At 37.5% G+C, this 20969-nt stretch overlaps 1 protein-coding gene across 1 annotated transcript in view; it reads right to left on the reverse strand.

Annotated features, from left to right (window-relative positions):
• Window positions 1-18034, reverse strand: part of LOC121734473 (COUP transcription factor 2-like) — a 139139-nt gene extending 121105 nt beyond the window's left edge. The window contains 1 exon segment of the mRNA XM_042125085.1: window positions 17764-18034. Within this exon segment, the coding sequence (XP_041981019.1) occupies window positions 17764-18034 (271 nt within the window).
• Window positions 18035-20969: the final 2935 nt, after the last annotated feature.

The following is a 20969-nucleotide window of genomic DNA, read 5'->3' on the forward strand; positions in this document are numbered from 1 at the left end:
GCACTATCTTAATTTCTTATTTGGCGCTGTAACTATATCATATATAATAGTATAGAGAAAACATCACGGACATTTTAATTTGACGGAATTGGAATATTTCTTGTAGTGTGATGATGATGATGTGGTCCAGATGAAGCTATCAATTTCATATCAGTTGGTAGTGATGGGCCGGCCATGTGAATTACAGCCCGGAATAAATGGACACTGTACAGACGAGAACATAACGCATATAGACAATATTATGTTGAGTTATAGTCAGAGCTTTTTACGAGAGATTGTAGATTATAAATTATTATGTAGGATAATGATTTTAATATTGTAAGATAAAAGCAATAGTTTGTTACTAAACTAACGTTTATAAAAGCGAACTCATGAATACTATCGTGTTGGGTGATCACATTTTCACATGTCCCATAAGTTCTAAAGTTTTCGCGTCGCATTATATCATTTCAGACTTTTCTTCGCGACTACACACTCAGACTTGAAGCCAAGAATAGTATCGTCTATCTCCCTCACTATACGCTATAACACATACATCAGAACAGGACGGATATAGTGGGTGTTAACCCCTGACCCCACCCAGAAAAATCTCCCATTAGCTTCAGTTTCAGTAATGTTTTCTTATCTTTAGTGCTTCCGTGTTTTGGCGGCGTATTTTTTTACTATTACCTTTTTTTTTAGCAAATGCCTAGTGGTATGTGGCCAGGATAACAGAATAATAACGTTCCTTTTATAAAAACGTATAATATTTCACTTACATACAATTTTTATTTTCAGTCGTAGCAAAGTAAAATGTTGCTACGCCGCGCAGCGCGCTACTAGTATAATAATATGAAAACTTTTTATTTCAAAAATTGTACAACAAAATATCAAAGTTACATTCGGAATCTATAATATCATTTACATAGGAAAATAATAATATGACTTACTTTAACATGTGTTATATGTACGCACCTAGCTAGCTTCTAAACTTACGCTTTGAATGAAATTAAATGAAAAATATTTATTTCTAAGTAGTTAACACTTTAACAAAGTTAACACTTATAGAACGTCGTGTCTACCACCGGTTCGGGAACTACCCCGCCGAGAAGAACCGGCGTAAGAAACTCGCACCTTTTACCAAAAAGGTGGAAAATAACAATAATAGCTTAAGCTAAATTACACTAAGTATTTAAAAAAATCTAAACGGTCAAAATACCAAACGTTCGAATTTTGAATTTTTTTTTCACCGCCATTTTTCACGTTTGACACAAATTTTATTGGGGAATCTGTGGATTTGGTAAATTGTATAGATTAGCTACGCTAGGGAAACGGGATAGCTTGGGATATGGAATAGTAAATCAGGGATATTTTTTTAAAACGGCGTTCCGGGACATTTAGCTTGCAGTGTCGATATATTGTGCATGAAACAGCAATGATGCGTTTGGCGGTTATGTTTATTGGAAATTGAGATGTGTTTTAAATTAAGAATGTTTTTGTTTTGAGAACAATTCTTAAGAAATTCTTGTTAGAAAATAATTTTTGTGCGATCTCTCATAGGTTCCATGTTGGACAAATAATATAGGCAATCACGAATACGTAGAGCTGCAACTTGCATGATACTCTTCTATAATTGCCCAAGATCAATGGAGATTGTGCAATGTGCATACTCGACCTGGCGCAATCTTGGTGCTAATCATTATTATCCATCATGGGCGAATGTAAAAGCTTTTAGTTTCAAGTGTTAAATCCAAACGAAATGTCTATTAAGACTACCGTTTTCTTATTAGAACACAAGTAATTAAATAAAATATTATTTTATTGTCATGTTTGTAAAATTGGAAGGTTATAAATTCCATGCGTTGGCCGTTGAAACAAACTTTAAAAAAAATCATCGTATTTTTTTTTCAATAGGCAGTGGCAAACAATCAACTTAATTTTATGTGAAAATAAAAACTTTACGGCCTTTCTAGTGGCTATTTTGAATAAAAATTTGAACCTTATGAATAAATTAACCTCAAATTCGGCCGCGAGTCAACCCCAACGGTTGTAAAAATGCCAAAACTGGCCCCCACTAACATATCTTAGCGATTATTTGAAACAGAATAAAAACTTTGGGATAAAAAACGATTTTTTCACTCCTAAGTCCGCGGCATAAGGGTGTTTTCGTTGTTTGTTTAAAAAATATGTTGATTTGAGGATGTGGACTAGGAATTGTCTTATAAAGTGCGTTCTTATGAATTTTATAGTAGCCAAAAGATTTGGAGTCCAAAGTGATTTCATTAGCATAAGTGACGTTTATTGTTGTGGACGAAATTATGTTTTCTTTTTAGTAAACTTAGTTTTATTGTATCGCAGCCATCTTGTGATTATAGCCGCTAAATATTAAATAAAAGGTTTAAGGCCTTAAACCTTTATTATTCTTCCTTAGATGTCAGAATATTTTGAGGATTGTTTGGTTTAGATGTGCAATAATAACCTACCCATGATAACTAATCTTATTTCTAAATTCTAACATTATGACTGCGGATTTATGCCAGACTTTTTTAAAATATAAGTTTATCCTTAAACAGCGTTGTTAATTGGTTAAATCAGTACCATAAAAATTGTATAGAGCACCAACATAGAGTTCCCAAGATTCACAGCATACTACCCCTTGTTGTTTTGTCAATAACAACTATTATCCTTTGAACTTTAACTAACCCCACTGTCTCCTATTTGATACTGACCAGTAGACGTAAGCTGACACCTCCTCAGCCCTCCGGCCCTCAGCACGTGCGAGGAAGTCCTCACCACTTCCCCACGGAACCACGTCTTGGACAGTGGGAGCTACGTCTACTTGAATTACATTATATCAATGTAAATAATACTACTTCCGATTGTGAGCTGGTTACGATGTAGAGAAGGGTACTGATTTTGGTAGTATACTAGGGTTAACAAAACTAAATGCTAATACTTTAGGGTGTGTATGTGTTCCTTATATGTAGAGTTCACTGTGAAAGTAGCAGCGCTGAAAAAGCGTTTTTTGTGATTTGCATGGCCTTTGCCCAGCAGTGGGACACCATCGGCTATTAATAATAATATTAATAATAATGGGCAGGCGCCCGCGCGTAATGAGCTTTTCTGTAGAAAGATAAAAAAAAGTTACTCTTTCAGCGCTGCTACTTTCACAGCGAACTTTGTTAACGGCTGGCTAGCGCCAGCTAACTCTGACGTAGTTACTTATGTGTTAACCTAAGAAATATACTCACCACTTAATTTACTAAAATAGATCAGCTATCGCTTTCAGCACCCCTGTACACCATTACAAAGCATGGTATTTATGGAAATTCCACATATTAATATACCATCCTTACGAAATATGTGCATTTGGATTCCCATTGCCACTTAAATTTAAATTCTAATTTAATGGGGGTAGAATTTAAATTGGTTCGACGGTGGTGTTGCCATAATGAAGGAAACGGAAGGTGAGGTTCACATCCGCCATTTGACGTTTGTTTTTCTTCAGAATGAGGGATTTTGGAGAGGCGAGGGTCAAAACATATTTTGTGTGGAAACATTACTTTAATGAACTTATTTTAATTATTAAAGCTAATTTTATAAATACCTACAGAAAAAACAAATGACAATAATATTATATTCTTATTAGTTTTTAAGATGCTATCCTGCGCTTTGAATCAGACAAGGGGAACAATATGAGGATTGAGAACTGCAAAAAAATTAAAAATCATATTTATAATATGTTGTGATTTCTCCTTCCTTCAAAGGAGTTATCCTTACATGACTAATTTAGTATTGATTTGACATTCTGCCTCTTGCGTTTTCGTTTGTGGGAAGCCGTCCAGGGCCAGCTTAAGACGTAAGGAACCACATAATCGGATTGAGTTTCAATATCAAATACAACTTGGGTTAAAAGTAGAAACTTATTTTGGTTTTTAACCGACTTCCGAAAAGAGGAGGTCATCTGTTCATCTGTTTATTTTTGTAAAGAATATTTTGGTTAAAGGTAATTTCTAGGCGTTTAATAGGCGTTTAATAATCTATCTATCTATCTGGGCATGAGAGTTTGTGGTAGATCTTTCATCAGAACGGTTGTCAATGATGCAATCAAAAGCTAAATAAGTATCTAAAGCTTCAAAACTAAGCAGATAATGGTAGGTAGAAGAAAATAAAGCTCTTGTAGAAATTATGTCAAAACTTTTGAACCTTAATAACTTGCCCTAAAATCTTTGCCTTATTAGTACATTCTATTGATAGACTTCAGATCGTGAACATTTTGTGGGGTAAAGGAGATATAGAGTCATCTGCTAGACACATAGACGCCGCCGAAGCCACGTGCCACAATCACAGATTACTGTATAGCCACCGCCTAACCACAATGGTGTACAAATAATATATTACTTCCTGCACAATATAATGGCAATTTACCGCTAAAACATCAATTATACAGCAATAAACGCGGTAATACATTCGTCACCGTGGGTGGACACAAAATGGTGGACAGCTGTCAATTGATATTGAGACGTCATATTCAGAAAATAATCTCTACCCAACAAAAAATACGAAACTCTAGTACGTGGTAATAAAGTTTAATTTTGTGTAGATATTTTAAATTATCTGTAATATTAAAGTTGTATAGGTTATAAAACCTAAGGGACAGCGGTCATTACAATCGGCGTGACACGGGTGTGAAAGTTACAATTAATTGTTGTATTGTAATTGTGGAAAAAAGCCATGTGGGCGGCGAGCCTCAGGGCTAATAATTGATATTGGCTATTCTATTTGAATAGTTCGAGCTTCGAAATTTAAACGGGCGTGACATTCCGTTTTTTTAATAATTAACATAACGGGCACTGACTTACCGTGTATAAAAAAAGTATTGCATATTAATTAATGTAAATCACCACACATTTCAATTTAAAATTTAAAACGACTGAAAGAATTCTACGCAAACAAATGAAGTAAAACCCAACTTTTTTGTTCAATATTTTTTTTTTGTAGCAAGTTGACAAGGAATTAGTATGGTTTTTTGCTTTGTTTTCCGGGTAGTGATTTGTCGGTGTTGCCCGGGACACCTGTGTCACAGTTCTCACGGGTGCATATGTCACGGGGTCATGTGCCAATGTGACCTTTGACGACTGATTTATACGAAGCCAAATTTCAGGATTCTGGATCTACGTTTATTTGGCGCCAATATGTTTAAACAAGAAAAAGTTACCTAATCTATGCCAATTTCAAATCTCAAACGCCAAAAAACAAAACAACTCTACTAGACGAAATACTTAATATCCAATGGACAAAATTATGCACTCCCATGGGACCATTTTAAACTAAATATTGTTTTCAAGCCTCTCATTATTAAGTATCATTATTATCCTTTTTCGTGATATTAGTTTAAAAAGGAATAAAAATACCTTTCCTATAGAGGCTCTAAAGTCAAAGAAGCAAGTATAAATTGCCAGTTCCTCCTTAGACTATTTTGAATTTCAAAATGCTATACCATGAAATATTGTCATTTCGGGATATTCCACAAAAACATTTCCTGGTTATTAGGAACGCAGGGTTCCCACGGGGTCACGTTGTGTGTACAGGATGTTTTCATTTAGGATTTAATTTAACGTGTGTGAATTAACCAATTGATGTCTTCAAAATAGTCAGTAATGAACCATTTTTTGGTCAGTAATGAATTTAAATATTATTAGGTATGTCTTCAAAAGTGCCCGGGAAAAAGTAACAATGTGATGCACACTAATTTATATGAGATTAACATAGTTGATTGTACGTTGATTGTTTTAAAAAATGTCGTAGTTAATTTCATTTAAGTATTATAATTTATATCAACCTCGTATTTTCAGAGGTAGGTGGAACAAAATATCATATTTTTATTAATATTATTAAAATTATATATATTTCTATTTAAACAATCGCTATATTTTAAAGATTGCTTAAAAATTAAAAGAGGTGAAAAATACCATACTTGCCTTTCCAATGTTTTATAATGATTAATGCATTAAGTAGCTGGTTTATATGTTCAACTTTGTTTGTCCGCGATAGACTCCTAAATTACTAAGCCGATATAAAATTTAATTAAGAAGAAAAAATCACACGGTGTAGGTATACACCGTGTGATTTTTTTTCTTTCATTAAGCTTGAAAGATAATATTATAATAACCTTAACTTACATTTTAATTTTAACCTATAGTCACAATATTAATTAGTCTCTTCGGTAAATATTCAATTGATATTTAATAAATGTTAAAATAAATTAGGAGGGAAGCGATACATGGGAGAGCCATGCTTCGGCACGAATGGTCTGGCTCGACCGGAGAAATACCACGTTCTCACAGAAAACCGGCGTGAAACAGCGCTTGCGCTATGTTTCGCCGAGTGAGTGAGTTTACCGGAGGCCCAATCCCCTACCCTATTCCCTTCCCTACCCTGCCCTATTCCATTCCCTTCCCATCCCTACCCTCCCCTATTACCCTATTCTCTCATAAAAGGCCGGCAACGCACCTGCAGCTCTTCTGATGCTGCGAGTGTCCATGGGCGACGGAAGTTGCTTTCCATTAGGTGACCCGCTTGCTCGTTTGCCCCCTTATAACATAAAAAATTTAAAATAAATAATGAAAATAATCATAATACAATATCACATCACCCCGTAGTGTATGAAACACACAGGTGCTCGCTCGTCGCGACTCTGGCGCAGTTTTTTCGGGAATCCTTCGGATTTCCGATGTTCCAACACAATATTGACTACCAGCTGTGCGAACATCATTATTAACTACATTGGTATAGTAGCTAGCGCTAGGATTGACTTCCGGCGCTGGCTCGGCAGTTCGGCACTGTATCTAGTCTTTTTAGGGTTCCGTACCCAAAGGGTTAAAAACGGAATCCTATTACTAAGACTTCAATGTCTGTCTGTCCGTCTATCTGTCTCCAGGCTGTATCTCAGGAACCGCTATAGCTAGAATTGTGAAATCTTCAAAGATTATGTATTTCTGTTGCCGCTATAACAACAAATACCAAAAACAAAATATATTAAATTGTAATTTTTTTGGCATTGTTTGCTCGTAATCAATAATGGCAACAGGTAGGTACTTGAAATGTTTACAAAATACTTAGTAGTATCACAGAATAGATAATAGTTGGTAGTATTTAAACTTTAATAATTAATAATGAAATAATAAAATAATTTTTAAGGGCTCCCATATTACAAAAACACAATTTTTGTTTATTTTTCCTTTGTAATGGTGCGGAACCATTCGTGCGCGAATCCACTCGCACTTGGCCGATTATTTATAAAATACGCAAACGAGCAATCGGTCATCAGATGGAAAGCAGCTACCGTTGCCCATGGACACTCGCAACGTCAGAAGAGCTGCAGCTCTTTTAACAGGGAATACGCTCTCTTCATGGAGGTTTGCAGATCGTATTGGTCCGGAAATACTTTATACGTGGGAGAGCCATGCTTCGGCACGAATGGGCCGGCTCGACCGGAGAAATACCACGTTCTCACAGAAAACCGGCGTGAAACAGCGCTTGCGCTGTGTTTCGCTGAGTGAGTGAGTTTACCGGAGGCCCAATTTCCTTTCCTATCCTCCCCTATTCCTTTCCCTTCCCATCCCTACCCTCCCCTATTACCCTATTCCCTCCTAAAAGGCCGGCAACGCACCTGCAGCTCTTCTGATGCTGCGAGTGTCCATGGGCGACGGAAGTTGCTTTCCATCAGGTGACCCGTTTGCTCGTTTGCCCCCTTCTTTCATAAAAAAAAAAACTGCTGGCGACAGTTCGTGCCAAAGTTTTACTGCGCAGGAACCGTGCATTTTCAAAAATACAAAAGTATCCTATGTCCTTTTTCGCAGGACTCAAAGAATATCAAAGAGTTTAGTCATTAGTGGTAAAAGCATTAATTTTGGCACAGTGAAGTTGCGGGCGTAGATGTACGTAGTATACGAATTTCTATTAGAGAATACTTAAGCATTTACACTCATAAGTATCTAACAAACATCACATTTTAATTCCCATAAACAAACAGTGAACGGGGTTTGTTAAAGTATTATCGGGACCAGTGTATCTTGAGCCGCGTGAACTCGCCACCTCGCCCCCGGGAGCTCCGGATTCTTTGTATCCCGGGGGGCGCGGGGGTTCCAATTACTTTGGTCGCTCCCGCCACAATCTGTCGACTCTTCAAGTGGTAGAAAATCGCATCAGATGATCCTATAAGCTCGTTTAGGGAGGATTTCGTCTATTATGCGGTGTAGCATACTTTTTTGAGCATTCTGAGAAAAGAGAGCTTTTGTCACTCTCGGAGGTTTTTAATTTTTATGGTATCGATGACGGCCAGGGCCATATGTGCAATGTGTGCAATGCACACGGGCGCTATCCTCTAGGGGCGCCAAATTGCCATCTTTAGGGGCGCCAGAACCAAGGTCCCAAAAAATTTGCCTAAAACCTTTTTTTGCACACAGGCGCCAGTAGCCCTTACGGGGGCCCTGATGACGGCCCTTGAGTGTTGTTCATTAGACACTACTTATTAGTTATCTTCTGTCTTCTTCATACATTGTAGTTATCTTCTGTACGGCGCGAAAGAAAAGCCCTTAAGGGTCCCACACATTATTATCAGTCCGCCTGCAGGCTTTGGTCGACAGGCTGCCTGACAGTCATTGACCGTCGCGTGTCGATACAAAATCTACAAAATCGTCCAGGGAACTGTGAGTCTGTCTTTTCCGATTAACGGCCAGGCGTGTGTGGGGCCCTTTAGCCGCATTGTCTCCGAGAAAAGAACTTTTTCTATTTCAGGCGTTTTCAGGGCGTGAATCGAACTCATGACGTTTGAACTTTGGAGTTAGGACAAAGGTAACTGAGTCTAACCACTGGAGTCTGGACCAATTAACACTGTACATTATTGGTTTCTACCTGTGCTTTCGAAATTATCGAATGCTATTTGGAAATAGGGTTGTGATTAATTAGCTATACTATTTAACATCAACCGCGTCGGCTAATCAATCCGATATCTGTCAGTGTATAGTACCTACTGTGTATATTGTACACTGTATACAAACTGTGTAGTGTACACTACACAGTGGTTCAATTAGAGCTCACGTTGAATACACGATAACTAGGGACTTGGGCACAATTTTAGTATTTTAAGCGTACAAATAGGAAATTGTATGTTCGATTCTTATTTTTAACAATTCCCAAGCGTAGATTGCATTAGCCTTGTTAAATCATTATCATCATTATTGTCAGGAAAAAAACTAACAAACATCGTATTTTTGTAACAAGAAGCACATTAGATTTTTTTAAATTAAATAAGGGGCAAACGAGCAAACGAGCAATCTGATGGAAAGCAACTACAGTCGCCCATAGACACTCGCAACATTAGAAGAGCTGCAGGTGCGTTGCCGGCCTTTTAAGAGGGAATGCGCTCTCTTCTTAAAGGTTTTCTGTTTAAATTGATAGATTCCTTGACTACTACGTAGTTTCCAGGACTAAGACCGGCTCTAAAAGACGGCCTATGCCTGCATTCTGCAGTAAGAAGAAGAATTCTTACCAATGTAGCAACTTTAATTCTAACAAGTCCCATTTATCAAAAGTAAAAACTTTTTCAGCCCAAGTCCCTACTCACGGTGTTGTAAATTAGCGTAGCCCGTGATACCGGAGCGAGTTAACATTGGCGAATGGCGAGCAATCCCAGTAATTAAACACACCGGCCACAAGCCACCGGCCACCAGCCAGCCACAGGAGACTGATAAGTGATAACTTATCAGTCTGGTTTAAGTATAAAAACCTTTTCCTTGTCTTGAAACCCGACTCCCGAGAGTAGATTCTTAATGTAAAAAAAGGCAAAGTATATTATTATCATAAGTAGGTAATTGTGATATTTTAAAAAGGACTCGTAGGCAGCTGTAGGCACCTGTTGTACATTGATATGACCTGAAGTTTAGTTACGGAACTTCATTAATTAATTGATCAAAAACTTTCATTTCATTTTCATGTATCTTCAAAAATACATAGTCACATACAGCCACAGTACATACATACAAACAGTACATAGTTACATACGGGTCGAGATCAAAGGGAAATGAGCTCGCCCTAATGAGGGAGTCTGTTTACCGCCCGCCGTTTGATGTCGACGTTTAGACTTTAATAAAAAAGCCTTTGTATATTTGTATGTGTATTATGTGAAAGGCTATACGGTAATCATCCAATAAGGGTATGGGGAGGCCGAATCCGGTCGAACTGATCGCAAATCGACGGCCAATAAGCCAAAAGTCAAGACCTTTTCTTTACCGCATCTATATATTATATAAAGAAGCGATAATGAAATTGGCATAAGCTTTCGTTAATATAAAGTTGACGTTCAAGTTGAACCAACCAAGTAGGGTTGCCATCACCCCAATTCCCTTGGCCGGTCAGGCACGACAAATTTCCCGGACGGACGGCCGAAATGTGGTTATTTCCCCGGACACCTCTTAAACAGTATTTACGATAACGTCTTGCCAATTTTTTCTTTTCCAACAAGACTTTGTAAAAATCTGACTAACTCAAGTCTGTGCAAGAAACCGCGTGTTCCGCGCTTAGCGAGGTTTTATCTTTCGTTTATTGCCGCATGACTTAAAAGTTAAATTTCTCTCATCACTTTTGATGAGAGAAATTTAGAAATTCCAAACACTTTTGTCTGGATTTCAACCGGACACTTTTCAAAAACCCGGCCGGACGCACTCCGGACGCCCTTCAAACTAGGACAAATCCGGGGAAATCCGGACGGATGGCAACCCTAAACCGTTCAACTCGTCTAATGTCAATTTCGATTTTATAAAGAAAACGTCTCGGCTACTGGCTCTGATTGGTCATCGGATACGGTAATGCACAAAACCAGTCAAATGGGTCTGCAATCCATCAGACCTTGGGATTCAATCGGCCTCCCGTATATGAGAGCCGATAAATTAAAGGAAATTCACCTGAGAGACCACAAACTGAAAATCTGAAGGCGCGTTGGGCCATGATGGACTACCAAGATTGCGAATCCTCCAAAAGCATTCAAATTTCACCAATAACAGAATCGACGTCCCACACAATCATAGCCTAATGTGACCATCACTTGCAGACGTGGAGAGGCTGGAAACTTAGACTCGACTCACATATAAGATCACCAGACCATCTGACCGGTTACTTGTAAGTTACTATGTAGTCAACAGGGTGTAACACTGTTGAAAGGGTGTAACTAATTGGCTTTTAGGCCTTTAGGGCGTTTATTATGGGTTCCTTGTAAGTATCTTCGTTGTCACAGCAGCGCTGAATTTCATGACCCTGGAGGCTGGAGCGTTTGCCCATACAAATCACAAAGAATTGCTCTTCCAGTGCTGCTACTTTTTCAGTGAACTCTATATAAGGGACACATATACACCCTGAAGTATTTATCACTTAGTTTTGTATCTATGTGTGTACCAACTACCATTATACAGTATATTATGTATGTTACTTCATACGGTCAGAGACCCGAAGCCGTATGCTCCACTTAACTCCCATCAGGTGACAAATCTCATTTGAGGCTTACGAAGTCTTAGCGTTTGACCGCAATACGTAGCCAGACGTGTTGAGGAGTAAATCTTATAAACCCGGCAGAGGTTGTTATACCATAATATACGTCTTTTTTTTCAGAAGGCAGGTCGCTGTAGCCCTGACGTCACTGCGACCCATAAGGATCTATTGTGACATAATATAGGTACTCGTACGTATGGAAAAATAGATGCCAAGTAATTTTTAGACGTACCCGCAAAATTGTTCAAACCATTTAGGAGGAGTTTGGCATTGAGATTTGGCAAATAACCGGAAATTTTATATATAATTTTCATGCATTTGTTTTATCGTTGTTATGTAACGTAATAATAACAATGATTAACAAGATAATATTAAAGGGTATGATAAGTATAATAATATGTAATGTTTTATTTTTAAAGTAGGGTCTCAATTATATTTTAACTACTTAACAATTCCTCTTTAACAGGATGCTTACAGCAGTTACAGCTAAACTTGGGTATATCCTAGGCACTATATTTTAACCTGCAACATTACAATTCGACTAAATTGTAAACGTGTACTTGCATGGTAAGTTTTCATACTAAGATATCTACTTTTTACAGTCATCGGATTTAAATAGGACCCATTATATCAAACATCTGAGACGTTAGAAAACTTGTGTAAAAAGTATTTCGTCGCGCGGATAAAAATCAATATCCTACCGACCCGCCCTCACAAGTCACAACTCATAGTAGCGCGACTAGACTTTAATATAACTATAGTATATTATAGATAAGAATCTTGTGTGCATATAATATTACTTATATGTCAAAGTTGGGTAAGCCGTAAGCCTAAATGAGAAATGCTTGGAGGTATTAAAGATACCCTATACAGAATGTAACAAAAATAAGTGATAATACTTTAGGGTGTGTACGTGTTCCTTGTAAAGAGTTCACTGTGAAAGTAGCAGCGCTGAAGGACCAAAATTTTTTTCACTATTGTATGAGCAAGGGCCCCAGCGTCACGAGTTTCCCCAAAAGTGAAAAAAAATTTTGGTCTTTCAGCGCTGCTACTTTCACAGCGAACTCTCTACAAGCAACACATACACGCCCTAAAGTATTATCACTTAGTTTTGTTACATTCTGTATATAAAACTATTGAGCACATATATGTTTGGTATGACAGAAGTTGATCTGCCAATACCTACATAGGTTGTTTTAAAATCCCGAATTAGTATTGTGTTCTATACTTATTTCTAATATTATGGATCAATTATTTATAAGACAACACTTTAATGACCGCACTCAGATACTTTTTATAAATACTAGAGTAAATACCTAACTTTATTTCATCACGATTTTGATACTTACTTAATTTTTTTTTTCAAATCTTCAAGCAATCAAAGTTATATTGTCAAGTAATTGTCTCTGAATACAGCCGTATTTGTGTTAGTAGGATAAGAAAAAGACTGTTTTATGCATTGACTTATTAATACTACCGGTCGTGTAATGTGTTTAAAGTTAAGTATAATAATATCTTAATATAGTGGGAAAAGTGCACGAAAAAATTGTGTTATATTATTGTTCAACATGAATTTCCACCAAGAACCGACAGTAAAATCAATAACATAATATAATTATTACTACGTATAGAAACGACATAGCGAACTTGTTTTATGCGCTATGTACTATGTAGTTGATGCTGACTGGCATCAACTCAAAATGTCACTTCATGTAAAAGTGTCACATCTGTCACAGAGATATCGTATTCTATGACTAGTAGTTGGGGCATAGATTTTGTTCGCGCTATCTTTTCTATACGTAGGTATTAATAAAGCTTAGGCCAAACCATAAAGTTAATTTACCTAGCGGAATAGAGCAACAATCTCGAGCTGTCAAACGAAACCGAAATTGGTTTCATCTGTGTGTAAAAATATGTGTACGTATACACTTACACAAGCATGATTGAACATGATTTCTATAAGAATAAATTGTCAACGTGCGGCACGTGCCGACTGGACGTCAAAAAAAGAGTGCTGCTGTCATGTATCACACGTCTCTTGTTACCACGCAGTGTTACTGATAGTGACATCTCTCTTGCTCAGGCCTTTGTTTCTCTATTCCGCTAGGTATATTAACTTTATGGGCCAAACCTACGCGACCAAGCGACTGCGAAGCGGGAGCGTCAAGTTGTCAAATGTGTGTTTTGTAAACTAGACTTAGTCTATAAAGCATAATAGTTCAATAGTGTTATGATGAAATAATGGTGTTAAGTAGACAACAATTTTCTTCACACTCTTTCCGTATTTCATTAGCCCCCGTGGTGAAAATCGTCTGTTTTCAGATGGGCGGCGGGCGGGGTCATGACCCGGCGTGCTATTGGCCGACACCGGCTTAATGACTAACCCCGCGACTGACTTTGAGGAGTTAGAGCTATAAGCCTATAGCTACTAGTCTAAAGAGCTGTAGCTACTATACTATAGTCTATAGCAGGGGTCACCAATTAGTTTCGCTCGGGGTCCGTTTTAAGACATGAAAGACTTCGCGGTCCACTTAAACATAGGTAATTTCGGAAATTACAAAGGTATTTTTAGATATCAATGAGAAAAGTAACCATTTTTTGTAGCTAATTATCTCTCTGAAGTTTGGAGGGAAATATTGGTGCAAGCGTGGTGCAAGCTATAGATATTGACATTAAATCCCGGAGATGTTGAAGTTCTAAGATGAACGAAGATCATCTTCGAACATGCTTGGTCCGCACACAATGGGACGGCGCGGGCGGTCCGGATGCGGACCGCGGTCCGCCATTTGGCGCCCCTGGTCTATAGTCCGCTTTGAGTTTAACTCGGAGTATGATTCAGTGACATTTTTTAATATAGAGTTTTTTTAACCCAAAACATGTTAAGACGACGGCATAGAGTCTCTATTGTCGTCTTAAGGTGACGCCGCGTTAAAGTAAAAAACCGAGTTGGATATGTTTTAGATTGCTTGTTTCCTATGAGAGACAGGCCAGAAAAAAACAAGCAATGGAACATAAAAAATTGGAAAGGGTGTAAGCGATAAAATGGTTTTTGTCGCGTAATTTATAAACCATAAATACATATTTTTATATAAGCTATGGGCAAATTAAAGTGTAGGTATGCTTTAACCAATTTATGTACAAATTTTGGAAGCTTAAATAACTTTTCTCTGTTGGCAAAATTAGAATCCCTGTTTCGATAGAGGTCTTATTTTGATTAATTAATCTGTGTTATAATTAAAGTTGACCAATCGTGTTATGCTATGGGTAATTCAAAGACAAAGACACAATGAATACTGACAATAAACTTTAATTTCTTAGCTTTAGTCATTGCTGAGAAAAATCGATATATCGATACAGCCAAATTATCAAGGCGTCACCTTAACAAGTTTTTTTGTGGCTTAATGTGCTGCAACTAAAATGATTGTAAGACCTACTCGTATATTCTACACACATATTATGCAAAATAATTAATAAATGATTTGATTTTTTTCTGTTCTGTTTTTTTTCATGATACTTAATGTAAGACAACTTGAAAACCACCAATTATAGATACAAAGAGAGAAAAGTTATGTTTTATTTCAAGAATATAAAATACCTTAATAAAAGGAGTATGAAAATTATATGTATACTTAATTGTAATCAGAAATACCTAATCAATCAATCAAGCATCAATTCCTGATTTAGCCAAAGCTCTCTCATCGATTTTTTAATTATATTTTAATACGCTACGACAAGATCAGCTATTACTCATAGTTCTTTAGAACTATGAGTAATAGCTGATCTTGTCGTAGCTTTTACATGCCTTCTAATATTTTCAGATAGGTATTCACAAAGAATATAAAATAAATAAGAAAAAAAACAGCACTTCGAAAACTAAAACATAAATCATCTAGGCGCCAGTTTCCACCAGTTACCAATGCGATAGAAAAATACTTCCACACTAAAAATATCTCTCCATAAAAGCTCACATTTATCGACAAACAAAGAAGTCATATTGTTTATCTGTGGTTATAAAACACTTATCTTTGCCGCCATTTCTCAGTGACAGCGCGTCCCAGGAGGCCATCTTATCACGGTTTACCCCAATAACGAAAAAACCGATACTGGCAACACTAAAACTTATTTATGAGCTTTCATTGGGTGAAAATAGTACCTAGAATACAGAGCAAACTAGCCAAGTTTGTTGTAGGTCCTAGCTCTACTCTTTGAGCGCTACTTTTACAATGAACTCTATGGACTCATCACACATAGGTACACATCCATAATAACACTCATATTTTATTACAAACACAGTTACACTTTTTATACCAAATAATAATTCTTTTACCAAATAATAATATTATTATGTTTTTGTTTCTTGTTACAGGGTGTAACAAAACAAAGTGATAACGAACGTCCATAACCTACTAAAGAGTTTGTACATGACATATCCCCTATAATATGTAAGTGTTCACTGTGAAAATAGCAGCGCTGAAGAAAGTTACAATACGACTTCTATCTTTCTATGAGAAATACCCCAATTTCATACATTTTTTCATGTTTAAAAATAAGCACCCTGCCTGAGTGAACTCTGTACAAGAGATACATATCTACTCAGCCTGCCGGCTGCCTGCAGCCTAATAATCACTTTATTTTCTTACATACTGCATATTAACTAAAAAAACGCCTCCGTGGTCAGTGGACAGTGGTATAGAGCGCGGCTCTTGACTCGGAGGTCGTGGGTTCGATTCCCGCGTTGGAAACATGTTATTTCCAAGTTTGGTTAGGACAATGCTGCAGGCTGATCACCTGATTGTCTGACAAGTAAGATGATCCATGCGTCGGATGGGCATGTAAAAAGTCGGTCCTGCGCCTGATCTCTCGCCGGTCGTGTCGGTCTTCCGTCCCACTGGGTTATGACAGTAAAGGAATAGAGAGTGCTCTTGTGTGCTGCGCACACACTTGGGCGCTATAAAATTACTCCTGCGTAGCTGGCCCGGTTTTAATAAAACCAGCCACCGTCACCGAAACCGCATGGGAGCTATTATTATTATTATTTTATTATATTAACTGAGGAACCCTAAACTCAATGACGGCAGTAGAATTTCCAATAAGTTCAAGTTATAGCACTGATGTCACCGTTACCGATAAACAAGTCGGCCAATAAAACTTATCTCCGGCAGCCATCTTCATACTTACTAGTTACTACTAACATTAAAATTAACTAAGTAACTTACAAACTTAATAGTTATTTTTATAGAAAAGGCACACATTCATATGCGTACTAGGATTAAGTAAGAATCAAGTTGTAACAAAACTAAGGTTGGGTTGCACCAACTTTAACTTTAACTGTAATTTTAACTATAACTACAATTATGTCAAATCTTTGGTTAAATTTAAAAATGGACGCCATCAAGACGCCATATTTAACAATAACCATAGAGCTCGACAAGGTTTTAAATGCACGTGGCGAAAAAAGGAACTAACGCTGTCATCATACAAAAACGCCATTTTTGACAGTTCTCCTTTACCAGCAGTGCCCCCGCCCACGTTCATTTATAACCTTGTTGGACTAGCTGTCATCTGTCAATTTCTCCGGTCAAAGTTAAGGTTAAAGTTAAATTTAGCTTTAATATAACCATAACTTTAACTTTAACCACGCCTCTGGTGCAACCCAACCTAAGTGATAATACTTCAGGATGCGTATGTGTCCCTTGTATAGAGTTTCCTGTGAAAGTAGCAGCGCTGGAAGAGTATCTTTACTTTTACTTTAGTATGGAAAAATTCATGACGCAGGGGCGCTTGCCCATACAATTTACAAATCACAAAAATTTTTTGCTCTTTCAGTGCTGCTACTTTCACAATGAGCTTCATTTCAGGGACAGATATACACCCTAAACTTTAGGGGTTTAACTTCTAAAGTATTGTAAATAGTTACACATTGTATAATAAGTTATATTTATGTCTTTCTGTCTCCCTTATAATAATTTAGTTATTTATGCTTAGGTACACTACTTATGACGACCTCTGTGGCTCAGTGGTGAGCGCGTTGGTAGCTCAAGCCGGGGGTCGCGGGTTCGAATCCCGCCGACGGAACAAAAAAAAGTTTTCAATGTTCCCGGGTCTGGATGTGTATTAAATATGTGTATGATATAATAAAAATCTGAGTGAATATGTTGAATTATTTATTTTTATGAGCCTATGCTATCCCACTGTTGGGCAAAGGCCTCCCCCAAGGTTTTCCATCTGTCTCGCTCCGACGCCACCGCGGCAGGCCAGCCTGGCTTGTAGACAGCCAGTTCATCTCGCCATCTTTTTGGAGGCCGTCCACGGCGGCGTCGTCCGTCCACTGGTACTGGTTCTCTGTGGTAATCTTTGCCCAACGGTCAGGATGCATGCGGCTGGTATGACCCGCCCAGTCCCACTTTAATTTTGCAGCTTTCATGCCGACGTCTTTAATACCTGTTTTGGAGCGCAGCGTGCTATTTTTTATTCGGTCAGCTAGTCTTACACCTAACATGCTGCGCTCCATTGCTCTTTGACAAACCCCGAGCTGGGACATTTGCGACCAGTCAATGACCAGGTCTGAGCACCGTTATAGGTTAGAATGGGCAGAATACACATTTTTGTAAAACGGGCTTTGGCCCACCACACATTCCCACCACTGTATCTCCGGTGTCGCCAGGATCGACAGCGGTATCCAACCACGAAAACCCTTTGATATGATCTCAGGGAGCCCGAGGGACATGATAAAGCTGTCTTGGGACCCGCAACGAAATAGGAGGAGTAGGAAGAATTCCAGATTCCCTCTCCATATAAATATAGGGCAGAATACACAAGTCGACGAGTCTGCGTTTCAGGGGGATTGACGTCTTTTATCACTATTATCCTTCATATACTTAATATGAAATAAATATTTTATTACCCACTAAAGTTTGAGCACCACTGGTGAGTGGCGAGTTGCGACATAACGCCCCTTGTTTACGACTCGCGATAAACTTTGACACGCACTGCTATCAGTGAGCTGAAGATGCTAGAGACATTAAGTATCATTGACACAATTTATATTATTATTTATTTTTACCCGACTGTGACAGAAGAGTTGTGATTTTCAATATATTTCTTTCGCACGCAAAATATTTATTTATTTATTTTATTGGGAACAACAACAGCCATCGTTTATATAATATCACTAACACTTTTATAGCTAATAGCTATTATTAGTAAACTATAAGGCAGTAAAAGCTAACCAGTAGGTACATCCTAGGTCCAATTCCTAGACATGTTTAGCACATCCTTTTATTAGCACACGGCATAAGATTCCTTATATCCTCTAGCGCTTTTTAGTATCCTTATAAATAGCACACAACACAAAACTATCACGTCATCCTATATTTTTGAACATCACAATTCACAGATCACAAGGCATCCCAAGGTCATCTATTCTCAGACATCACTATCCGCAAACTTAACTTGTCGTCATTCCTAGATCCTAAGAATCACTAGCACATCTCCAGAAATATTGGAATTAGGAATACCTTGTAAGTTGTAGTAGGAAATGTCCTTCCACTAGAAGGGCATTTTCTACCACTGCATTACATTCCTAACTCCACAATTCCTAGGTCACAGAACGTCATTCCCAGGTCAACTCCTAGGTCTCATCTCCGTGTCTGGACTGTGGTAGCATATGGGTATACACCGCTTTTATACACATAGCCTCTAGCCCTAAGGGGTTACTCGATACCCCTAACTCACCCCACGGACCCTAGGGTCTAGGGTCACAGTATTGTTGGTGATAATGTATTTTTATATAAGTAAGTACGAATACTAAGCGCGCATTGTATGTAAATATCTTTTGTTTCATTGAAAATTGTGTGATTGCATGACACAAAAACGGAAAATTCTGTCGACTTAGATATATTTTATTACTATAATAGGTAAGTATACTAACCTACACGATTTGTTATCCATTATTATGTGTTTAGAAAACAAAATATTTTATTTTTACATTTACAAAATACTTTATTACATTAAGTATAACCTAATAGGTATCTATATAGTTTGCTAATATGATGAGGCCACTGTCTGGCCAATATATTCGGTAGGTGTAATCTGAACCTTAGCTATGAACATCACACCAGCTGATTGTATAATAAGATACCTGTTTTAGAAATCCAAATAAACATCTACATAGTAGGTACAATTATCTATTTTAATAACTCAACCATTTCCTTTTACCTAGACATACGGAGTGTAGATGGAGGAGAACTATCTCTGTACTTATGTAAAAAGTGTCCGATAAAGTGCGTTAAATTAGGGTGGCGCTACAGTAGCAACAGGGTAAATTTTAAATCATTTAGCCGCTTTTATTTCAGCAATACAGGTTATATAAGTATATAATATAAGTACTTACTTCAATTTCTATTTTGTCAGCTGGCTACATTCATTCCATACCCTTTGCTGCAGCTAGCGCCACTCTTGGAGGATTTTTCAACTGTTATTTACTGCGTACAGCTGGACACACGCTGGACACTTTTTCAAATATCCCCCATATAAGATAGTTCTCCACCATATACCCTCCATACCTAGACATTAGTCACAATACAATAGACAATAGTACCCTCTTAACAAACTTAACAAAAGCGCTCTCTAGCAGGCAATTGGTTAAACACGTTACAAAAACTATCAATAGATGGCGTTTTCCGTCTGAAAAAAAGCTGTTTTTATATAATAAACAGGGCCTAAAAGTACTAGGAAAGCTCAAAGCATGAATTGAGTATAAATAAACAAAATTACGGAAGCCCGGTTGGCTCACGGTTAAGAGAAAGTGTACACAGACCCATATTTAACATATTGTGTGCTATAAAGTGTAAGTAGGTACCTACCGATAACTGGTAAAAATAATAAGTTAATTTTTAATTTAAGCACTCGTGAACTGGAGATAGAGACAAAACGGCGTTATACAATAACCCTAGGCTTCAACCCACAACCAACTTCATGAGTGCACAAGTTATGAATTTACTTATGAAATTTTTACTAGTTATCGGTACACGTCTTGTATTTAAGTCTGTAGCACACATGTTAAAAATGGGTCTGTGTAGCGGTAGGTGTAGCGCCACTTTCTCATAAGTTAACCGTGAGCGGTTATGTTCTGTGCCGTGCGCGTGAGCCAACCGGGCCTCCGCACAGTGGTCCGAAATCGCTAAATAGTGGACATTCGCAAAAAAGTTCGATTTTGGTGTGGAAAAAAATACCATCCGATAGATTTTAAGAGGAGTAACAATAAATCCTTATTAAGTTTTTTATAAAAACTTATATTTACGGTGAAAAAAAATAATTACGAAAATGTTGTATGGGAAAGAATCTATACTTAAATAGAGTTTTTGCAAAAACTACGAAGTCATTCTGGTTCATTTTTGAAACAAGTAAAGTTCTAGTGGTATATAAGGTTTAGAAAAAAAAAATAC

This window comes from Aricia agestis, chromosome 15, assembly GCF_905147365.1.
Source record: "Aricia agestis chromosome 15, ilAriAges1.1, whole genome shotgun sequence".
NCBI classification, from domain to species: Eukaryota; Metazoa; Arthropoda; class Insecta; order Lepidoptera; family Lycaenidae; genus Aricia; species Aricia agestis.